The 18,677-nt window shown below is 42.9% G+C and overlaps 3 protein-coding genes across 5 annotated transcripts; all 3 read right to left on the minus strand.

Moving 5' to 3' along the window:
* Positions 1-2,988, minus strand: LOC146392189 (transforming growth factor beta activator LRRC32-like). Its single transcript, XM_084943126.1, has 2 exons — positions 2,623-2,988; positions 1-2,476 (listed from the first exon to the last, which is right to left on the minus strand). The coding sequence occupies exons 1-2, from the start codon at positions 2,803-2,805 to the stop codon at positions 599-601; spliced, it is 2,061 nt and encodes a 686-aa protein (XP_084799252.1). The 5' UTR covers positions 2,806-2,988; the 3' UTR covers positions 1-598.
* A 14-nt stretch (positions 2,989-3,002) lies between these two features.
* LOC146392190 (tumor necrosis factor ligand superfamily member 13B-like) lies at positions 3,003-6,036 on the minus strand. 2 transcript variants are annotated; one of them, XM_084943167.1, is made up of 6 exons: positions 5,571-6,036; positions 5,356-5,443; positions 5,171-5,227; positions 4,974-5,086; positions 4,754-4,883; positions 3,003-3,686 (listed from the first exon to the last, which is right to left on the minus strand). In XM_084943167.1, exons 1-6 carry the CDS (start codon positions 5,754-5,756, stop codon positions 3,571-3,573), a joined length of 690 nt encoding a protein of 229 aa, XP_084799293.1. In that variant the 5' UTR covers positions 5,757-6,036; the 3' UTR covers positions 3,003-3,570. The 2 variants fall into 2 exon arrangements, with proteins under 2 accessions (XP_084799293.1, XP_084799285.1); XM_084943159.1 differs by having other exon boundaries at positions 4,754-5,086.
* Positions 6,037-6,119: 83 nt separating this feature from the next.
* On the minus strand, positions 6,120-18,453 carry eda (ectodysplasin A). 2 transcript variants are annotated; one of them, XM_084943146.1, is made up of 8 exons: positions 17,970-18,453; positions 11,240-11,339; positions 9,202-9,240; positions 8,737-8,907; positions 8,381-8,415; positions 8,203-8,254; positions 7,569-7,693; positions 6,120-7,213 (listed from the first exon to the last, which is right to left on the minus strand). In XM_084943146.1, the coding sequence occupies exons 1-8, from the start codon at positions 18,300-18,302 to the stop codon at positions 6,950-6,952; spliced, it is 1,119 nt and encodes a 372-aa protein (XP_084799272.1). In that variant the 5' UTR covers positions 18,303-18,453; the 3' UTR covers positions 6,120-6,949. The 2 variants fall into 2 exon arrangements, with proteins under 2 accessions (XP_084799272.1, XP_084799264.1); XM_084943138.1 differs by having other exon boundaries at positions 7,563-7,693; positions 17,970-18,452.
* Between the last annotated feature and the right edge of the window lie 224 nt (positions 18,454-18,677).

Below are 18,677 nucleotides of genomic sequence, written 5' to 3' on the forward strand. Positions count from 1 at the left end.
TGGTTATTCAGTGCGACATGTTTATTATGTAAACCATACACCATTGCAACATCTGACCACAGTCTCCAGGGTCAGAGCCACACATTATATATCACAGAACAGGCTGGTATAATGACATTTCTTGTATAAAGACAAAATAAGCCATTCTTATTTAAAAATATATACAAATCAATATGTTTAAACAAAAGCTCTCCTACAAGGGTCTATATGGCAATTGTGTTGAATTATTCAGGAGTCCAGTCGTGACTCTTGGAATGTTCTGCAAGGCTTCATAGACGTCATAAAAATGTAATCCATTGGCTAAAGCTTTTAGTTTCAAACAAACATTCACGATGAAGAATGGATACGAACTCTTGTGATTCTTGATTTGACGTGCACTGTAACCAAACCACTTGGAAATCAGTAATGCCAATTTCCAGTTTAAGATTTTAGCTGCAGAGGTCACGAAAAGTTTGCAGGTATGTCCTGCAAGACTGTAATGTGCAATAACCAAAATCTTCACTTTTCCACCAAGTTTATGGTATGCTTACCTTACATAGCCCATGTGCATGTCAAAAATTATCTAAAAAAAAAACCTGTAAAAGACTGATTTGAGACTTCACACCATAACAGATCTCTGTGTGCAGCACAGCTTCCTGCTGAACATGATGAAAACTGCTAACAAAACAATTGCAAATAAGACGATTATCATCATTTGTCCAAAATGAACTTCCTGTGCCTTTGTGCGCAATGAACAGTACAATGAAGGGTTCATCAGATATTCTGTCACCGTAAGGTTTCTAACTCTCGTAAAGCATTCTGCCTCACTGATATCGGGCACTGTAATCTCCGTCTCATTTAAGACCATCAACCATCTGTTGTCACAGCAGTTGAAAGGATTCCCGCTTATATACATGACAGTAAGGTTTGTGGATAAAGCACGAATCAACGAAGGGTTTAAAGTTATAAAAACATTATGTCTTATGTCAATTTCTCTCAGGGGAGAACAACTTAAACTTCTGGGAATTGTATCCAGCAGGTTGTTCGATACGTTCAGGTGGGTTAATGCCGGCATGCACGGTAGAGACAACAGACGAGAGCTGGTTAAGTTGATCTCACTGATAATTAAGGACTGAAGAGTTGTTTGCACACCTTCTAGCGCCCCCTCTTGCATGACCAGTGATGGATTTTTTGCAAGGCTGAGGGAAACCAAAGAAGTCCCCTGAAATGTGTTAGGCTGAAGCATTTTTATGTTGTTTCCTCTAAGATTGAGGTGTTTTAGAGTCCCTAAGTAGGCAAATTCAACACAAAGGTCATCAAGGTTTGTTTGCTGTGTTGAGTTAATGCTTCCTAAGTGATCAGCAGAAGTGCAAGGTTGGACTGAGTTGTCTTGCAGATTTAGTCTTTCTATTTGTGTGAGTGCACTGAGAAAAGGTGGGGAAATATATACCAGCTTGTTGCTTTGCAGGTCAAGGTGCTTTAAGGAGCGGAAGAAAAGCTGGCGAAGGGGTCCTGAGTCAGAGTCATTTCTCACATCCCAGATGATGCTTTGTAGACAGTTATAGCTGAGATTCAGAGTTTCTAAAGACAGCAAGAGGCTTAAAGTCTCGATTGGGAAAGACCTGAAGTGGTTGTAGCTCAGGTCAATATAAATCAGTGGCATGGGCCTCCAGTTTGAATGTAGGTTGTTTTTTATTGCAATTTTTTCACCTACAATCTCACTATAAAGAGAATTTGTCTCTGACACCAAAGCAGCCTCGGAATAGGAACCAATCATGTTATTCTGTAAATAAAGATAACGCAAACGGTTCATTTTCGGAACAATTGGAAAGTAAAGAAGTTTGTTGTGGCTGAGATCAAGAACTTCAAGCCTGTACAGCCTGCTGTCCTCATGTGTGACAAAAAACTCTACAGAGTTTCTGCTCAGATTTAGAAATTTCACTTGATGCAATTTAAAATCACAAATGTGCGCAAGATTGTTTTTAGCCAAGTTTAACACCTCTAATTGGATCAGTGATTCGAACGTCCCTTCTTCGATCTCAGATATCAGATTGTCGTCAATAGCAATGGCCCTCAGGCTTTTACTCTCTGTGAATAATTTGTGTGAAAGTCTTGTTAAAGCATTACCGGTCATCTTGAGCTGATCGAGGGCGGATTTGTTTCTAAGGTAGTACTCGGCTGCAAAGTCACTCAGGCCATTCATTGATATGTCCAAATCCTTCAGCCCGCTGAGGGATTGGAGGGCTTTGCTGTTATTGCCAAGGTTGTTGTTTAGTTCGTTTCTGGACAAATTCAGATGCTCAAGTCGAACCAGGTTTTCAAACAGCCCCTCGGAGATGAGATCCAGCTGGTTGTTGCTCAAGTCCAGCTGCTCCAAGTAAGGCAGCTCAAGTGTGTGCAGCTGTCTGATGAAGTTATTGGACAGGTCCAGTCTTCTGATCCTTACATCCAAATCCACAGGGACAGAAGAGAGATTCCGATTGTTCCAGGACTGCTCCTTGAAATTAAAGGAACACAGTGTGAGCCTCAGAGATGGGACACTTTTAAAAAATATCAAAACCAGCAATTCTGTAGGCTTAAGAAATAAATAAATAGTGCAAATTTAAAAACATTTAGCATTTATATTGATCATGTTGAACCTACCCTCGAAGCATAATACGTCAGTCCTGTTACGCAAAGGTCATGGCTGAGTGACCAGAGTAGTAGGAAGTTGGAGAACATATGTCTGACCATTCTCCCTCTGCTGCTGCTGCTAAACTGTACCACTGCTGTTGTCAGAGCTCGTATGCACTCACACACACAACACCAACACCCTCTTATAGCCATGCTTCATCAAAAAAACAGGGAGAGAGAAAACAGCTGTGGCCACCAGATAGGGAAGGTGGATACTATAATTAGACAATAAAGACATGACCACGTAGACCGCCTCTTTCTGTCAAGCTTTAGGTCACATGTAAGCAAAAACCTTATAATTTGTAAAATAATAATAATAATAATAATAATAATTTTGTAGACAAACATATTGTGATTTTAGTGCTAAGTGAAGCCACTTTTAGAGATAAATGCATTTAGAATTTGCTAGCACTTTAAATACATGTTGAGAAATAATTTGCACCGACGCATATTATCCCATTTATAACAACTTTAATTAGATGATGATACATTATTTATTGTGGTGTTCAAGAACCTTCCTGGGAGATAAATTTATACATTTGTTTGTTCCTGACAAAGTCTCTGGAAACGGAAAGCGTTTTAAAATAGACAAGAGGAACAAATAAGCAGACAGCGCGTAGGTGGAACAGGAGGGAAGCCCCCAGCAAGGTATAAAGGAACACGCCTAAAATAGACTGATGAAAGGAGGTGCTGGCACATGAGTACAAATGTTTGGGAGTCAGCCCAGGACATGCACCCAAATTCTACATTTTAAAGCTAATATATATTTGAAAAAAATTTATTTGCCTGGCAGGAAAAATAGTTTTCCTGCTGCTGCCACTCTGCTTTATATCTGCACAGCCCTCACGCTGCTCAATGTCAGTTTCCCACTTCCAGCAACAGTCAGCTGCATCCTTATCATCCTCCCACCGTCTTGTTTCAGTTCAGCTGTATGACACCAAAGAAAGTTGAGTCTTCATCTGTAGATATCAGGGCTGTGGGCCTGTCTGGGATCACCAGTTCTAGCTCGTCATCCTGAAGCAACTGCACTGTGCCTGCAACAGAGGACAAACGCTGTCAGAAAGTGTCTCTGTATTTAAACATACAGTACATATTTGCTATACACAAAAGCCTTTTTACTATTGTTGCTACTTTTGGATTGTTTTTTCTGCTAATGGACTTGTATGTTGTCGGATATCCTGGATATTATGGCCATCTCATGGTTTTTATGAGGGGTGCCCCCCTCCACTAGGAAGTTGGCTTGATGGGTTTGTTTCAGATGAGGGGCACTGCCCAGGGCAGAAAAATGGAGCCAGTGCAGAAATACCAAAAACTGCAGTTTGTCTAATGGAAGCTTGAGGCTGGCACCAAAACCAGGTCAAATACTCTATAGACTCCCAGTTAAAAGGCCTGTACAGCATTAACAAGCATGTTTATAGCCTGGCACAAAAGAAAGATTTGGGAATTTATGGATAAGCTAGTGCATGGTAGCTGAATTTTCTTTTCTTTCTTTTTTTTAAATGGAGGCTGGTGATATTTAAAACTCAGGGCGTGCCCAGCTCGACAGGTGTCCCAACACAGGAAGTTACAGTTGACTGCACTTGCGGTGTTAGGGCCTTTTGGAGCGTTTGTAAACTGAATTATATGAAAAAGTATTTAACTTGCTGACTTGTTTGAATGACTACAGTTCCTGAGATTCATTAGCCTCTTATTTACCACCAGTAAGTAGATACCCTTTGCAGAAAGCTAAGTAAGCTCCAGTTATGGTTATGTCTGGTTCCAAAAGTGCAAAATAGCAGCTCTCAAAATGCTTCAAACTATTGGCCGACACAGGCTTAAAACCTGGAATAAACTGTGTAGCTGCACAAAGGCCCCGATATAAGATGAACAGGGATTATTTTGAACTGTAAATTATTGCAAAGCTACTTTAGTATAGTGTCTAAGAATAAAAATGTGGAACTGGAAATCAGCACGAGAGATCCACTTTCAAGGAACAGTGTAACATTTTCAAAAATATGCCTATTTGACCTCGATAAGTAGAGGAAGGAACAGCGCTATGTATTACAGAGAGCGCCTGTATCCAAAAGCAAAAAACCCTCCACAGCAGCAGTCTGTCACTGACCTGCAGTGTAGCATGTGTTGGCAGGATATCTATCGGGCATCGCTTGCAGGCAGCGCAACAGCTCGGCTTCAGCTGAGGCCCTACTTCGAACGACATGACCCATAACTATGCTTGGGCTTTCAAACAAAACCTGCAAATTAAGCAGAACATTACCTAACTGGTTGGAACAAATCATATGCATGATCAGTTTAGTTCTGCTCGAGTTAGAGTGACACAATACTTGTCCAAACACCAAGTAATAACCGTCTTCTTGGACAACAATTCTGTTTTCCTTTTGTGAAATTGCATTTCCTCGCTGTGCAGAAACAATCCAAGAGATCACAGTTATATTTCCTGTGAGAAAAAGGCAAGATACGCTTCATCAAAATAATGGCAGAAGGCACAGCGGTACAGCCAACGACTTGGATTTAGTTTTACCTCTTATGTCTGGCCGTTTGTTAGTGTCAGCCCTTAACTGCAGAAATGCTGTTGGAGCTGGCAAGAGAAGGAAATAAACACTTGACTTTCATTTTTTTTATTAACTTAGCATATACTGTTTGTGCTGTCATTACCAGATTAGACTGGAACTAACAAGACATTTTCAGTTCTCAGCTCTGACCCACCTCTAGAACTGCCTGGGTCCCTTTTGACTCTCCTAGAAGATATTTTCAGAGAACTGTGAGCTTCCTGGAAGACTCTTGACTTAATGTCCTATGAGAAAAACAAAGCCTTGCGATAAAATTTATTATTGCAGCGCTATCTGAACAACTCACTAATGGTATAAATCTCAGTAGTACAATGCCCAAGATGACTCCATCCTGTATAATCAGTGACATACCTCGCTTGTTTTAAGCATCTTGGCCAATTTCCCATCGACTCCCTCAGAACATGGTTGATTTAATTGTAGAATTATGTCTCCTTGGAGTTTGCGAAAATCATTTTCTAAAACCCTGGCTCTGTGCACCAGGAAAAGACTGAGACAAAACATGAACGCTGTGAGTGATAATAACGCATTATAGAGCATTTTGAGACTAACAAGCTGTCCCCCCCAGTCCCCAAGTTACTCAAACGAGTGAAGTCACACATCAGTACACTCCGGAAACCTAAACGTTCAGTTTCAAAATTAGTTTTTAAATGAGGAACTATCTTTGCCCTGCCTCTCAAGATGGAACTCATTTGGCCTGCATGAAAATTACAGCCAAACTCTGAGATGTATTGTGAAACTCGCAGTCGAAGTAAAAAGCCACATTTTAATAAAGACAAAGGCCTCGCTCGCAGAGCATCATTTGTTCTTGTCAGTACTCGTGCCAGCTCAGTCCGATATGAAAGAGAAGTTGTAACCTTTTAAATTAATACCACCGGCTGCACAAACACAAGAGACGAATGGTTTAGACAGAAAATGAAACATTTTAATCCATCAATCAACTCCATTTACAAAAGTATATCCCATTTTATATACAGTATGTACAGACATGTATTAACAACTATCATGGATTCATTCATAAGGTAACTAAACAATAGCGCTGTAACAAAACATATCACTGATATTCTGCAGGGATGTTGTAGTGCAAATGCGCGCAAAATATATAGTGCTGTTGCTCTGTGAACACCTTATAACTCCAGTTTTAGTGGATTTTCTTTACTTTGCATAGATACTTTTATACTTGTGTTGAACATTTGCATCATCTTTCATTTTCTTAAAAATGTTAATATATTCAAATGAATTAAAAAAGGCCAACAAAGCCCCAGAACAAAACATTTCAAATAGCTATTTTAGCTATTTTTAGCGTTTTTTGTTTTTTGGAGATACAAGATTATCATTCAACAGCACTTAGTGTACATCAACACAGTGTCCTTCCTCACTTTAAAGAGAGATCCCGTCTTTGCCAGTACAAAATGGCGACTACAAATAGAAACTTCTCTCTGATGAGAACATTTGGTTCATCGATCTCTGTGCAGAATTAAAGTAAAGGGCAGCAGAAGTTGTCTTATTTGGTTCATTTGAATACAGACATCTGTGAAAGTGAACAAAAGTCACTAAAGGGGCGTCCTCAACTTTTACCAGCCCTCTAAACAGAGGCAAAACATAGGCTTTTAAATTACTGTGTCAATCCCACGTCAGGCAGGATGAACAGGCAGTGTGACTCTGGGCTAACGTGACTGCTGCTTTTTGGTTACGCATCGGGGGGTTGGGGGTGGGCGCTGGTGACTGTGCAGTTATCCGTTCTGTCCAGCAGATGGAGCCTCTCCAAGTCTGACACTTCCCAGGAAAGTGGTGTGGTTGGTCATATTGATGAGTGTGTACTCATGAGCTATGCGTATATAGATCTTTTGGCCGGCGCGGAGTGGGCTCACACCAGCCGTGTAGCAGGTGTTGAACTTGCGCTGGCCCGTCTCAATGCTGCAAGTACAGCGGAGGAATGGGCTGGAGTCCACCATCACATCATAGCTGGCAATGTCAGTGAAGTTGAGGTAGTACACCTGGTAAATGGGGCGGGGATGGAGGGGGCAGGGAGGGAGGAGGGGGGGGGCATACAAATCACAAGACTTTAAAGTGTGTACGACTCCACATGATAATTTCAGGGGTTATTTAAAGCTGAAACAGCTGCAATATTAAAGAAGCCAGCATGAATATGAGTTATGAAGCTTCACATTTAGCCACAGGGAAAGGCCAAAAGAAATACATCTTACATTAAAAAGGTAACATTTATATGCTTAAACAAAGCAGGCAGGTCAACTCTGTCATTCTTGAGCTTAGCTTTAGAACGACTGCCAGCTCTTTTGACTATCAACTGTAAATTTAAAGAGTTACGTCAAGGACCGTACTCACTTCTACCTGACTATATATGAAGTAGACACCGTCCAACAGCACCTCTAGCTGCCCAGTGCGAGAGTGCATTTTAAACACGCGGTGATGGATGGACACCATCTTCCAATTCTTAAGGATGCCTTGAGACAGATCTAAACATGTCACAACAAACACACAAAGAGGGTCAACATAAACAGCTTTCAGCAGAGCTTAACTGCAACCAGAGCTCAGCATTGACACACAAACCTGCTAATGATGCTTACCTGTGATGTGATGAAGGATAATCAGAATCAGTTAGCATGCAACATGAGTACGAGTTACCATTCCAGACTGTAAAACGGCTATAGGATAACTTTAGGGTGTCTATAATCCTACACAGTGCTATGGGTAAAAACTGGTAGTAACATTTACCCTGGATAGCAAATCCTTGGTGAGCACAGAAATACTTAAAAATGACCAAATCTGGCAGGCTGGATCTCAAGTATAAACATTCACTGCATGTCAACAATCTACTGTGTTTATATTTTTTCTCTTGTAATTCTGAGGTTTAGCAGGCACGTCTATTAGCACACATCCAGAACTCTGTGTTTAACCAATGGCAGGGATTATGCATGCTTTTTTGTTCTGTGTGACTATAAATGAGCGTAGACGGAGCACCCACCTTCTCTGACTTGGATCGTAGTTTCCTGCCCCTGCAAGTGAACCACTGCTGGCTGGAAGACAAAAGATCTCTGGTGACTAATCCAAATTCACGTAAAACAGGAGAACAGCTGTTTCACCAGAAGCCGCGACTGGGAGAAAATTGTATGTAAAATTTTAAAAAGGTGACATACTCTTACCTGGAATTCCTTTGTTTTGCCCTTGTCAGGAACCCCTGCAAGAGCAAGAGGGAGACGTGTTCAAATTCTGGCCTCTGCACTGCTGAGGTGAGAGGATGATTAAAAGAAAACAAACTCTGGCATAGTTTAAGGATAGATCATTTCTGCTCCACACAATATTTGACATCCTGCACCAGAAACTCTCACAGTGCGAGCAATGAGTGAATCAATTTTGACAACTTGAGCCCCATTCTGCTGTGGGAAAGTGTCTGGATGCAGGAAATAACTGTAATCTAAGAAAAGGATCTCTCTGCTCGTTTTCAAGCTCTCTGGCTCGAGTATTGCTTATTGAGGAGGATTCGATGCAAGTTTTATACCTGCTGGACCTTGAGCGCCTGGCGGTCCTTGTGGCCCAGGAGGTCCTGGAGGCCCTGCAGGCCCCACAACATTGCTTCCTGGAATACCTGGGATTCCAGGGATACCCGGTGGCCCTTGTGGACCTGGGGGACCAGGAGGGCCAGGTGGTCCTGGCACAGGCCTTTTTTTCGCTGTGGAGAAAGATGGAATAAACGGTTAGCACTCAAGTTAGTTTTATTTATAAATCACCACAAATCACTAATTTGCCCCTGCAGCAACTGTGCAGATTGTAACTGCTGATATTAAAAAAAGCTACGGAGGCAAGTATTACATTTACATAGATACTGAAAGCTTGTTGCCCACTTTGAGTTAAGGCGGTTTTTGGATTTTGGATGACTTCTCAAGTGCATTTGTAGAAACTTGCAGCAGATAACAGTCAAATGAATGACCATAATAACAGAAACGTATGCCGGATTTTGTCATACCTCTTTTTTTCTCTTTCCTTTTTTCCTTTCCAGTTGATTCTGAAAGAAACCAAAGCAGCGTGATTAAGCTTCAAATGCCCTCTTCAACAATTATCATCTCAAATGACACATCGAGCATCCAGATCATTCCATGTAGGTATCCTAAATAGGCTGAAACAACAGATTGAGATGGTGTGCACTGAACACTAGAGTGGAGGTATGTCAGTCTGTGGTATCTTGTAGTGTAGTAATTTGTAAGTGTGGTTTCACCTCCTCTGTATGAACAAGTGCCTTAAGCATTCACAGGCAGTGGAACTGGAGAAGATCATTAGAGAGATACTTTATCCTGCCAAAATCCTTTTCTTTGAATTAAGCCCAGATGGAGAATGCAGATGAAAGTGTGTGTGTGCGTGTCTCCTCCTTTACAACCATGTGTATGGATGTGCGTGCACGGATGTTGGTGGGGCATCTATGTCAGTGCTTGAAAGACGAAATGCTCTCAGTGTTTGCATCTGCAAGAGGGTGTGTGCGCGCACACGTATATATGTGCCGCGCACAGCTGAAGAATCCTTTTCAAAAAGCTGTCTCGGTTGCTCTTGTGTTTACCATGTCATTATAACTACAAAGGCCATTTAACCTTAAACCCTCACAGTTTGAGTCCCCCCTCAAACATATGGCCAGTGTTTCTCCTCTGGCTAAATGACTGGATGCATCCGCATAGATTTCTCTTAACGAGCAGCCCTATCTGGAATCTGGTGCCCGTTAGGAGTGCCGAGGACGCACACACGTGCGCACATGTGCAAACACAGGACACACACACACACACACACATCTAAGGCTGAGATTACAAAAGCCTTTGTCTGTGCGCTAAGAGCAGAGGAGAGACCTGGGAATGATTAGTGTTTAGAGGCTCGGGACTTTACTGATTTATGTATAAAGTCTCGAAGGTGAGTTTTTTTTCTTCCAATTTAAACACAATCACTAAACTTGCCCCCAAGTATTCAGTGTCACGAGACAGACATTGGAATGCCTTGTGATCGTGCTGCACTTGTTGCACTCAGACGTGAAACTTCAAAGGCTTCCCTCCCTTTTTTTTCCCTCTTTTTATTTGTATAGTGCAGATTCTAAACAAAAAGAAAAAAAAAACAAACTACAAAAGCAAATTCAGACATACCGGCCACATGGTTTACCACGGAGCTATTGATTAGCATAAATCAATTCAGCAGAATTGATGACAGCTATGCTCACGCATGGTTGCCGGGTTCTCGAAAATGACTCACAAAGTCGGTATGCTTTTTGTCATCTGCTGCGATATTAATGTCACTGATAACACAGCTGGACTCCAAAGTGCATAACTGCTTTGCTGACAGCTTCAAACAATAAGAAAAATTAAAAAAATTAAATTAAATTAAAAAAAATTGGTGGACCTAATGTTATTTTTAGTGGAGGGGCGGGGGATTGGGGGGACCCGGGCTTCGTTGTCTGTTTCAAATTGGTGCAGCCCTCCCAAACTCCTTGTTGTCCTTGTTTGCCATCCAAGTAATAATCAATCCCATTCCATTGAATCTCTCGCTCTATAAACACGGCAACATTATGCGGTGGCGCTGCTTTGTTAAGTAAGCACAAAGCAATAAAACATCAATTCCACACACACACAAAGAAAGAAAGAAAGTGGGAAACCATTAGCAAACAGTTTTCAAAATTTAAGACCTCTAAGCCTACCATAAGCCAGTTAATTACACTGAATTGAGTCCCGTTCAAGCAAATGCACGTTACAGAAAGCATTGCTCAACAGTTGACTCGCTAGTTGCCAAGTACATATCCAGAAAACAAACTGATGCAGGTGCAACCAGAGAGCTAAAGTTAGTTTTTCTTTTTTTTATGATTAATGGAAAATAGATGATGTGCTTGAAAAAAACCCCAACAAAAACAAAAACCAAAACAGAAGACCAACTTAGGAGGCAAAAAACAGTCTTGTGTATCAAGGCGTAAGGATCAAAGAGACAATAGTATTAAAGGATGTCAAATGCTCATAACACATGCAAAAAAAGTGCTGCACCTGTTTCTGGCTCCTTGCCGGGGCTTCTTTTCGCTCGCTGAGTTATGCCCCTGTTATCCTCTGTGCCGTGGAAGTCAGCTTTTCTGTACAGTAACTTCTCCTGGTGGGACACAAAGGAAAATATCATTAAAGATGGAAAATTACGCATGGAAAAAGGTGCCACATCTTTTGAGCACGCTGCGCCTATTGTTACCAGCTGCTGCCACCTTAGATGAATTTGGTGAACCCAACACAAAAGGGCTGAATGCTACAAAGTTTTTGAGAGCGAAACTCTTGCTACAAGTGGCCTTTTCTATTCTTGGGGAGTATAATGTTTGCACAGACACAACTTGGGGCAGTTGAAAAGATGCGAGACTCTGTCAGCCAGCACATTCACAAGCGGCCAAGTCATTGTCTGTCCCATTTGGGCTGTAACGCATCCTGTAACCCAAGTCACTTTTGTCTGAGTTTCTGATGTTTGAGACAGTCACCTGGACACGACTGCTTCTAAAATTCACCTTTTTATACAAAAGGAGGACATGAACTGCGGTTAATCTGAGAGCAATACCCATTCATATGGCACCTGGTCCCAGCCCCATTCAGTGGTGGCATGAATAAGCTACAAAAAAAATTGTCAAAGGAAAAGGATCTGATGTAGCTGGTCTGGTCTGAGCTCATCCCTAAAAACAGGGGAAGTTGCACTACAGCGGCGGGTTGTTCCCATGGGCAAGTGAGCGGCGGGACAAACCGCACGTTCTGGTTCTGGTCGACCTACATTCACATGAACTCTGTAGGACGCACTGACCCGACTGTAAGACATTCGAGACGTGTCTGGTGCTGACAAGGCAATGTTTCGTGCTAAGGATTTAGAGTTTAAAATATGGATTGCTCCAAGTCGCTTTCTGTTTGAACAGCCAGTTTGTGATCACATCTTTGGAGGATTCCCAGAAAACAAAAAACAACAACCAAAAAAAAAAAAAAAAAAAAAACCTCGAAAACTGGCACTGAAAACACAAACAAGACCACCCAAAGCCAACTCTTTTCATCGAGCCTCGCAGTAAATGAGACAGCTTTTTGGTCACACTTTGGGGTGTCAGCATAAATAAAAGGTAATAGCCCGAGACATTAAGGCTCTCCATTGCTGACAACCAGACAGCTTGTAGAGAGCTGGACATCTGCTCGGTGTTTGGATAACTGACATCTACCAAAGCAGTGACGCATGCGGCACCTTAGCACGGATCAAAAGATAATAAATAACTACGTATCGGCTCGCCTTACTGCTTAGAAACAAAGCAGACAAGCTTACCGACAGACACTTTGGCCTTCCTTGGGGGGCCTACCCCAGTAGTGCCCAGGATGATATATTCCCTGTTTCCATCTGTGACACTCGAGTAAACATCGTTATTAAGCCCCGATGACAAGTAAGCTCCTTCTCCTGAAAGCAGCGTGAACTCCCAGGGTCTTTTTGTGGGCCTTTACAAGGCAGAGCCGCTGCAAAACACGAAAAGAAGTTATGGTTCGAATTTCTTCTATACCTCGTCTCAGATGTGGGAACCCTCCTTTTCCCCCCCCCCTCTGGATGGGGGATGAGATGTATCATGTCAAACACCCGATGCCGACTGTGTTAGGCAAGTTTGAAGCAGTTAACGTCTACATCCCTGACCAGCTGCCAGCTGTGTCTGACCTTACGAGCACGGGAATTCCAGCTTGATGGAGGACTGTGTGTTGGAACAGTTTATCGGCGCGCAGACCTCCAGATGTTCCTGCGAACGGCAACGTTTGCTGTTCATTTGGTGCGCAGGTGCCTCCACATCTCCTCTCCAGCTGTTGGCATACGGGGGGGTGGCTTTTACCTCTCAAAGGATTTGTGGTGTATATTCAGCCATATGGCGTTACACTTTCTTCTGTTCTGACAGCCAAACACGATTCAACAGCCAATTTCTGGCCCGAGATTAAGCCCCAGCAGAACGACAGAAGACAAACAAGCAGTCTGCGGGGCTACTACCAAACTGGTGCGCCTCATACTTTAGATGAAGGCAACAAAGTGATTTTTTTTCTTCTCCTCCTTCCATTATATGACTATGAGAAATGGTTTTTCGCCCTTTTTTGCTTCATTTCACTTCATTACAACATTTACAGCCTTCGTACCCTTCAAAGGCACGCAGAGTTACAGTAAATCAGGATGACAATGTGTTGGTATGTATGCCAAGTGCCAACTATTGAGTAAACCATTCTTTTTCAGCGCACGGGGAGAAAAAAATGCTATTAATTAGAGGGCTTTCAAATCTTCAAAGAGTGGGGGTTGCTGTTGCGCGCAGATTCCCCGTTGCTTCGTGAGGATATGACTAAAATTCAATCACCCCAGGGATGTGTAATTTTGGGATAACAAGACTCCTTTTTTTGCCTTATTAACACTTACTATTACAAACTGCATGTATTCTTACCAGTTAGCCTCAAAAGGTCCTTGACATTTGCAGCATTTCAAGTTTAATACAAGAAATAAAATGCTGCAGGTCTCCAGTAGCACTTTTTACTCACAGTTTTCCACAAATACAGACTTTCTGGCTGCAGTGGCGTCTGTAAATCTTGCAATGTCACTAACAGTTAGTGACCATTAAGTTGTAGTTGAAAATTTGATGCTGCAAAGCTTGAGAAGGTGAAACTGAGGGCTGTTTGGGTGTGGTTGCGATTTACATGCCCATCACTGGTTGAATGGGCATTACCAAGTTCAGTGGCATGCATACTCCTGAGAGCTGATTGCACCTAATATTCCTGTGATGTGCACTCCTGGGTCCAACAGCGACTTTGAGTTTTCTTCTTAAATATCACTTAAGGAAAAGTATCCTCCCCATAGCCCGTATCAGAGCCCGCTCTTTGAAAGGCCATGTGTTTTTAACCATAACTTGGGTAATTTAATAACGCTATGCATAGATTGTCATCTGAAAATCTGTGGAGCTCAACCTAAGGGAAATGTAGCCTGTCAGCAGCCAATCACTTTTCAGATTGTTGCAACATTCGCTGGCAAACCTACTCCTTGTTGAGTGCTGAGAAGGCCTTGAGAATTTATTATTATGGTGGATGTTTGCAACTCTGGACTCAATCTTTACTGGGCGTCTACGCCATCTGTCTGTCAAGACGATGCAAGCTTATACGGAGCAAACGCTCGCAGCCTCGCCATTTCTGATGTTTCTGCTCTCACGACTTGTGCTTTTATGTCTGCGCTGATTGATCCCTGATATGTCGGCCTGCTCTCAGCGCATGTACGATACTGCTGTTTTAACCAATTATGCAGCGGTCACAATTAAAGTAGATGTGGGTGACAGCCCACCCGGGCGCCCCAGAGCTTGTACGCTGCTGAGGACTTTGCGTCCCATCAAACTGACTTTTTAATAGCCGTTAACTAGACTCCAGATGTTTTAGCATCTGTTCTTCGGGGGGACTTTAAAGGCATACATCAGAGAGGAAAATTATTTCATATAATAGCTATAAGAAAAGTGTTAAGAGTAAAACGCTCTCTGAGCTTGCGTTTTGAAATGTTTCTGTGGACGTTTATTACATTTCACTCGCTGCTGTAAGGTGAACGAGGGTCAGGCTGACTGAGGGAGACACTTGCTCTCGCTCGCCTTACATCACATTTGTGGCACAGATTTTAGCGCCCCACACACACACACACACACACACACACACACCTGGGAAGGGGATTTTTTACTGTTGGGAACTATGCGGGGTCTGCTGGACAGCTGGGATTTACTGCCTTGCTCAAGGGCATACCCACTGCGACTGGTGAGGTGACGACTGTTTGTTCACTTTGTGGGCCCAGATCATATATGAACAGATCATCGACTCATTAAGAAGCAACTAGAAAGATGTGAAAAAAGTGAGAGCTTTTAAATTAGTGCTCAAAGTTTAACTGTTTCCAAAGAAACTAAATTAATTTCTGTTACAAAACTCTTCATATTTCCACTTGTGGTTTGACTGCATAGTTTAGATCTCTTAAGACCTATAAACAGTGCCAGCTTTGTCTGCAAAACAATATTGTTTCCAATACTGTGCTTACATCTGAGAAAATGAAGATTATAAAATGTTTTTTTTTTTTGTAAAACATCCAAGGAGACACAAATAGTCCCACACAGAATCTGAACTCAGTTTGATAGCTTTTGGTTATTTTCTTTTTTCGCCTCGCATCACCTCACGGGCCTTTCCTCCCCTGTTCAGGGAGAGATTCTGGAAACCGAATACACACTTGTAGTATCACGGCTTGTACAGCCAAGATTCTTATCTGGAAGTTTTAGCCACGATCACGACCTTCAGATCAGGTGTGCATCTGCAAAAAGAAACCGCAAAGAGAAGGCCAAGCCTCAGTAATAACTCAACTTGTGTTTCCTTTCAGTGGAAAAAATGACAAGTGTTGGCAAGATTAAACATTCAAGAAAAAAAGCATTACATACTAACTTAAGAGTAGAAGGAAAAAGAAAAGAATAATAAACAATAAGTGCTATATATTTATATCATTTAAAACTAGTTTAGTGCTAAGACAGCTGATTTTCACTTCAAACAACTTTATTCTTCCTTGATATCATGACTTCAACTAATCAAAAAAATAATAAAATAAAATCATCTTTTCATTAATTCATTGTGGCAAAATTTGCTCCCGACACAACAACTGCAGTGGGACCTATCAGAAAGACTCTGTCGCTATTCCACAGGTGTGTAGCTGACATCAACATAAAGGCTGACTTCAAAGACAGGTGTGGTTATGCTCATATGTATGAAGTATTACGTACTAACGCCGCAACCACTCTGTACCTGGGCGTCACGGTTGGTGTGATGCCAATGCGTTGGCGCTCTCTAGTTTTGTTTGACACTGACCAGCCCCGCTGAATGGCCGGATGTTAAGGTTGCTTTTACATGCCGACAGACCACACCGCTTGGGTTTTTCAAGACACAATTCGACCACAAAACAGGTCCATCTGAACGGAGGCTGCAGCACTGCACTTACGTGACAACAGAGCCTCGCTGTATCATATATGCTGTTGGAAAGCTGGCCTGTGTTGGTATGGACCTGACGTTGTACTTTGCTTTAGTTTTCTCAAGGCATCTCATGTTTTTGGTTACACTTGTCTGTATATACCTGGCCATCATGTGAAATTTCCCCAATGCTCCTGAAGTGCCTTTGATGAAGAGCTGTGTGAAAAATCCAATAAACAATTTTAACCCTCCCCCCCCAAAAAAAAGAAGAAGAAGAAAGATCCTTCAAAGGAAATGCCAGAAAAGCTAACAAGTGTGGCTGCTGCGTCTAAATGCCACATGCTCCTGTTTCTCCAACTATGTAAACTGTGGGATGTGTAATCAGAGTTGTTTAATGCAGACATCTGGCAAGGACAGCATCACAGCACTGTTAAATATTTACAGCTGGGCCACAGTCTTTCACCTCATGAAGCGTCACCATCTGGGCCAAATACCAGGCCCATCTCACTCGGCTTTAACTGGGGGAAACCACTACTATCTAAAATAAGCTTAGCAAAGAGGACACACAGAGGACTAAATTAATAGGCTGAGCTCATGAAAGGAAAATGTTAACGGAGCAAATCCAAATATGAGCAATGGATCTCATTAATCTTTCCTACAGAGGAATAAATGCGCCCATCCTGGATAACTTGAATTCCTCTGGGTGGCTATCCAGCTGACAGCTCTGCACAACTAAATGTCCAGCCAATGCCCCCCCCACACACACACAGAATATCATTTTCTCTGTTAAAAGGTTACACAACTGCTGACATATGAGCTAATTGAGCAAGCAATGCAAAGTTGAGAGGTACACTCTGGCCTTTTGTGCTGATGAAATTATGGAGGGAGGGAGTGTGTGTATGTGTGTGGTGGTGTTGTGGTGGTCTTAGTGGTTAGTGGGTTGTTGCCAAAAGCCACAGACAACACAAATGACCGTTCAGTCAGCCCTGCTGCCAAGGAAGAAAACACACAAGAAGCGGGGCTGGCTTTGCTCCAAGTACCCTCATCTAAAGTCCTGATGAATTTACATCAGCCCTTGGGCTTTGCACCTGCTGGTGATCCAGTTAATTTTCTGTCCACCTGCTCCAGCACATAGCCTGACCTGCCACTGCGATTCCAGCTGGGCAGGTTGCCTAAGTTCTGAGTACTGGACCTCTGTCTTCTCTGGGAACGAGACAAATTGGATTAAAATATGGTTTTACTTAACAAAGAATGCGCCCATTATATTAGTCAATGAGTTTACTGCAAGTTATTCCCCCCCCCCCCCCAAAAAAAAATAAGAAAAAAATAAATGAAAGAATTTTCTTTACTCAACAAAGGCAAAAATCGGAACCACAACTGCCCTAATGCTTGCTCAACTTATGCCCACCCTGGATGTGTTTACCTGAACCGGAGACACTGGCCAGGTGACAAGATTTAAAGCCTACACCTTTTAGTGCGTCTCAGTCCAGAAAGGCGGAATGACGCACACAGGGGCGCAAATCCATCCTTTCAAAAACAACAACAAAAAAACCCCATACTTGTCTGGAAACTGAGCTGACAAAACGCCGTGACAGGCTACTGTAAAAGAAGTTGCCCAGAAACATGCCGTAACAGCGCAGACACAAAACCTGACACCGTGATACCGGGAACAGGAGGACCGCGCGGAGGTGAATGAACACGAACAGCCTCCGCGTGAGGAATGACAACAATGTCGCCTTAAAGAAGCTCCGGTGTCTCTTCATTAAGTCTTTGTTTTTTTTACCTCACGACTCTCTCCTCCGCGGCTGCTGCTGCTGCCGGAGTCCAGTCGGACTGGGTGGCCGAGCGAGAGCACCTCCGCCGGGTCAGCCAGGTCACTCCCCGCCAGTGTCATCACTGAGTCCCGCTTCTGGTGAATAATTTCCCTTTTGACCTGGGACCGAAGGTCCAAATAGCAGACGAGGGTGACAGCGTGAAGGGTCAGCGACAGCAGGAATAATCCCAGGAACACAACGCTGCTGCTCCGACTCCTGCACTTCTTGCTGCACGTGCACGGAGCCGCTATGGGCATCACTTTGTCCGGGAAATCCTCCGCGGATGAACCATCGCGTGCCATTATCGGACGGAGGGGCGAGTCATATGCTCCTTATCTCGGCATAATCGGCTCGTCTGTCTCGCGCGGGCCGCGGCTATTCATTTACATGGAGACTCATAGGTGCAGCTGCAGCAGGTCGGCGCAAACTTCTCGGAGTATCTGTAGTAACAATGGAAACCCGCCCACCTCTCCTGTGATTGGTCCGGCGCAATTAGCAGCCCGGAGGTTGGGGGGGGGGGGTGGATGCAGTAGGTGCAGTGGTTGAGCGACACCCGATGGAGAGAAGGAGCTACTGCAACGCCTCTGAGACAAAGATGTGAGAATTTCTTCCCCCGCTGTTTTCTTATGTTTGTTGTTCAGTGTTGTGTGATTATTTCATGGACTTCTTTCAGTGAT

The sequence above is a fragment of the Perissodus microlepis genome, chromosome 2, assembly GCF_051167445.1.
Source record: "Perissodus microlepis isolate ML-2025 ecotype Zambia chromosome 2, ASM5116744v1, whole genome shotgun sequence".
NCBI lineage: Eukaryota > Metazoa > Chordata > Actinopteri > Cichliformes > Cichlidae > Perissodus > Perissodus microlepis.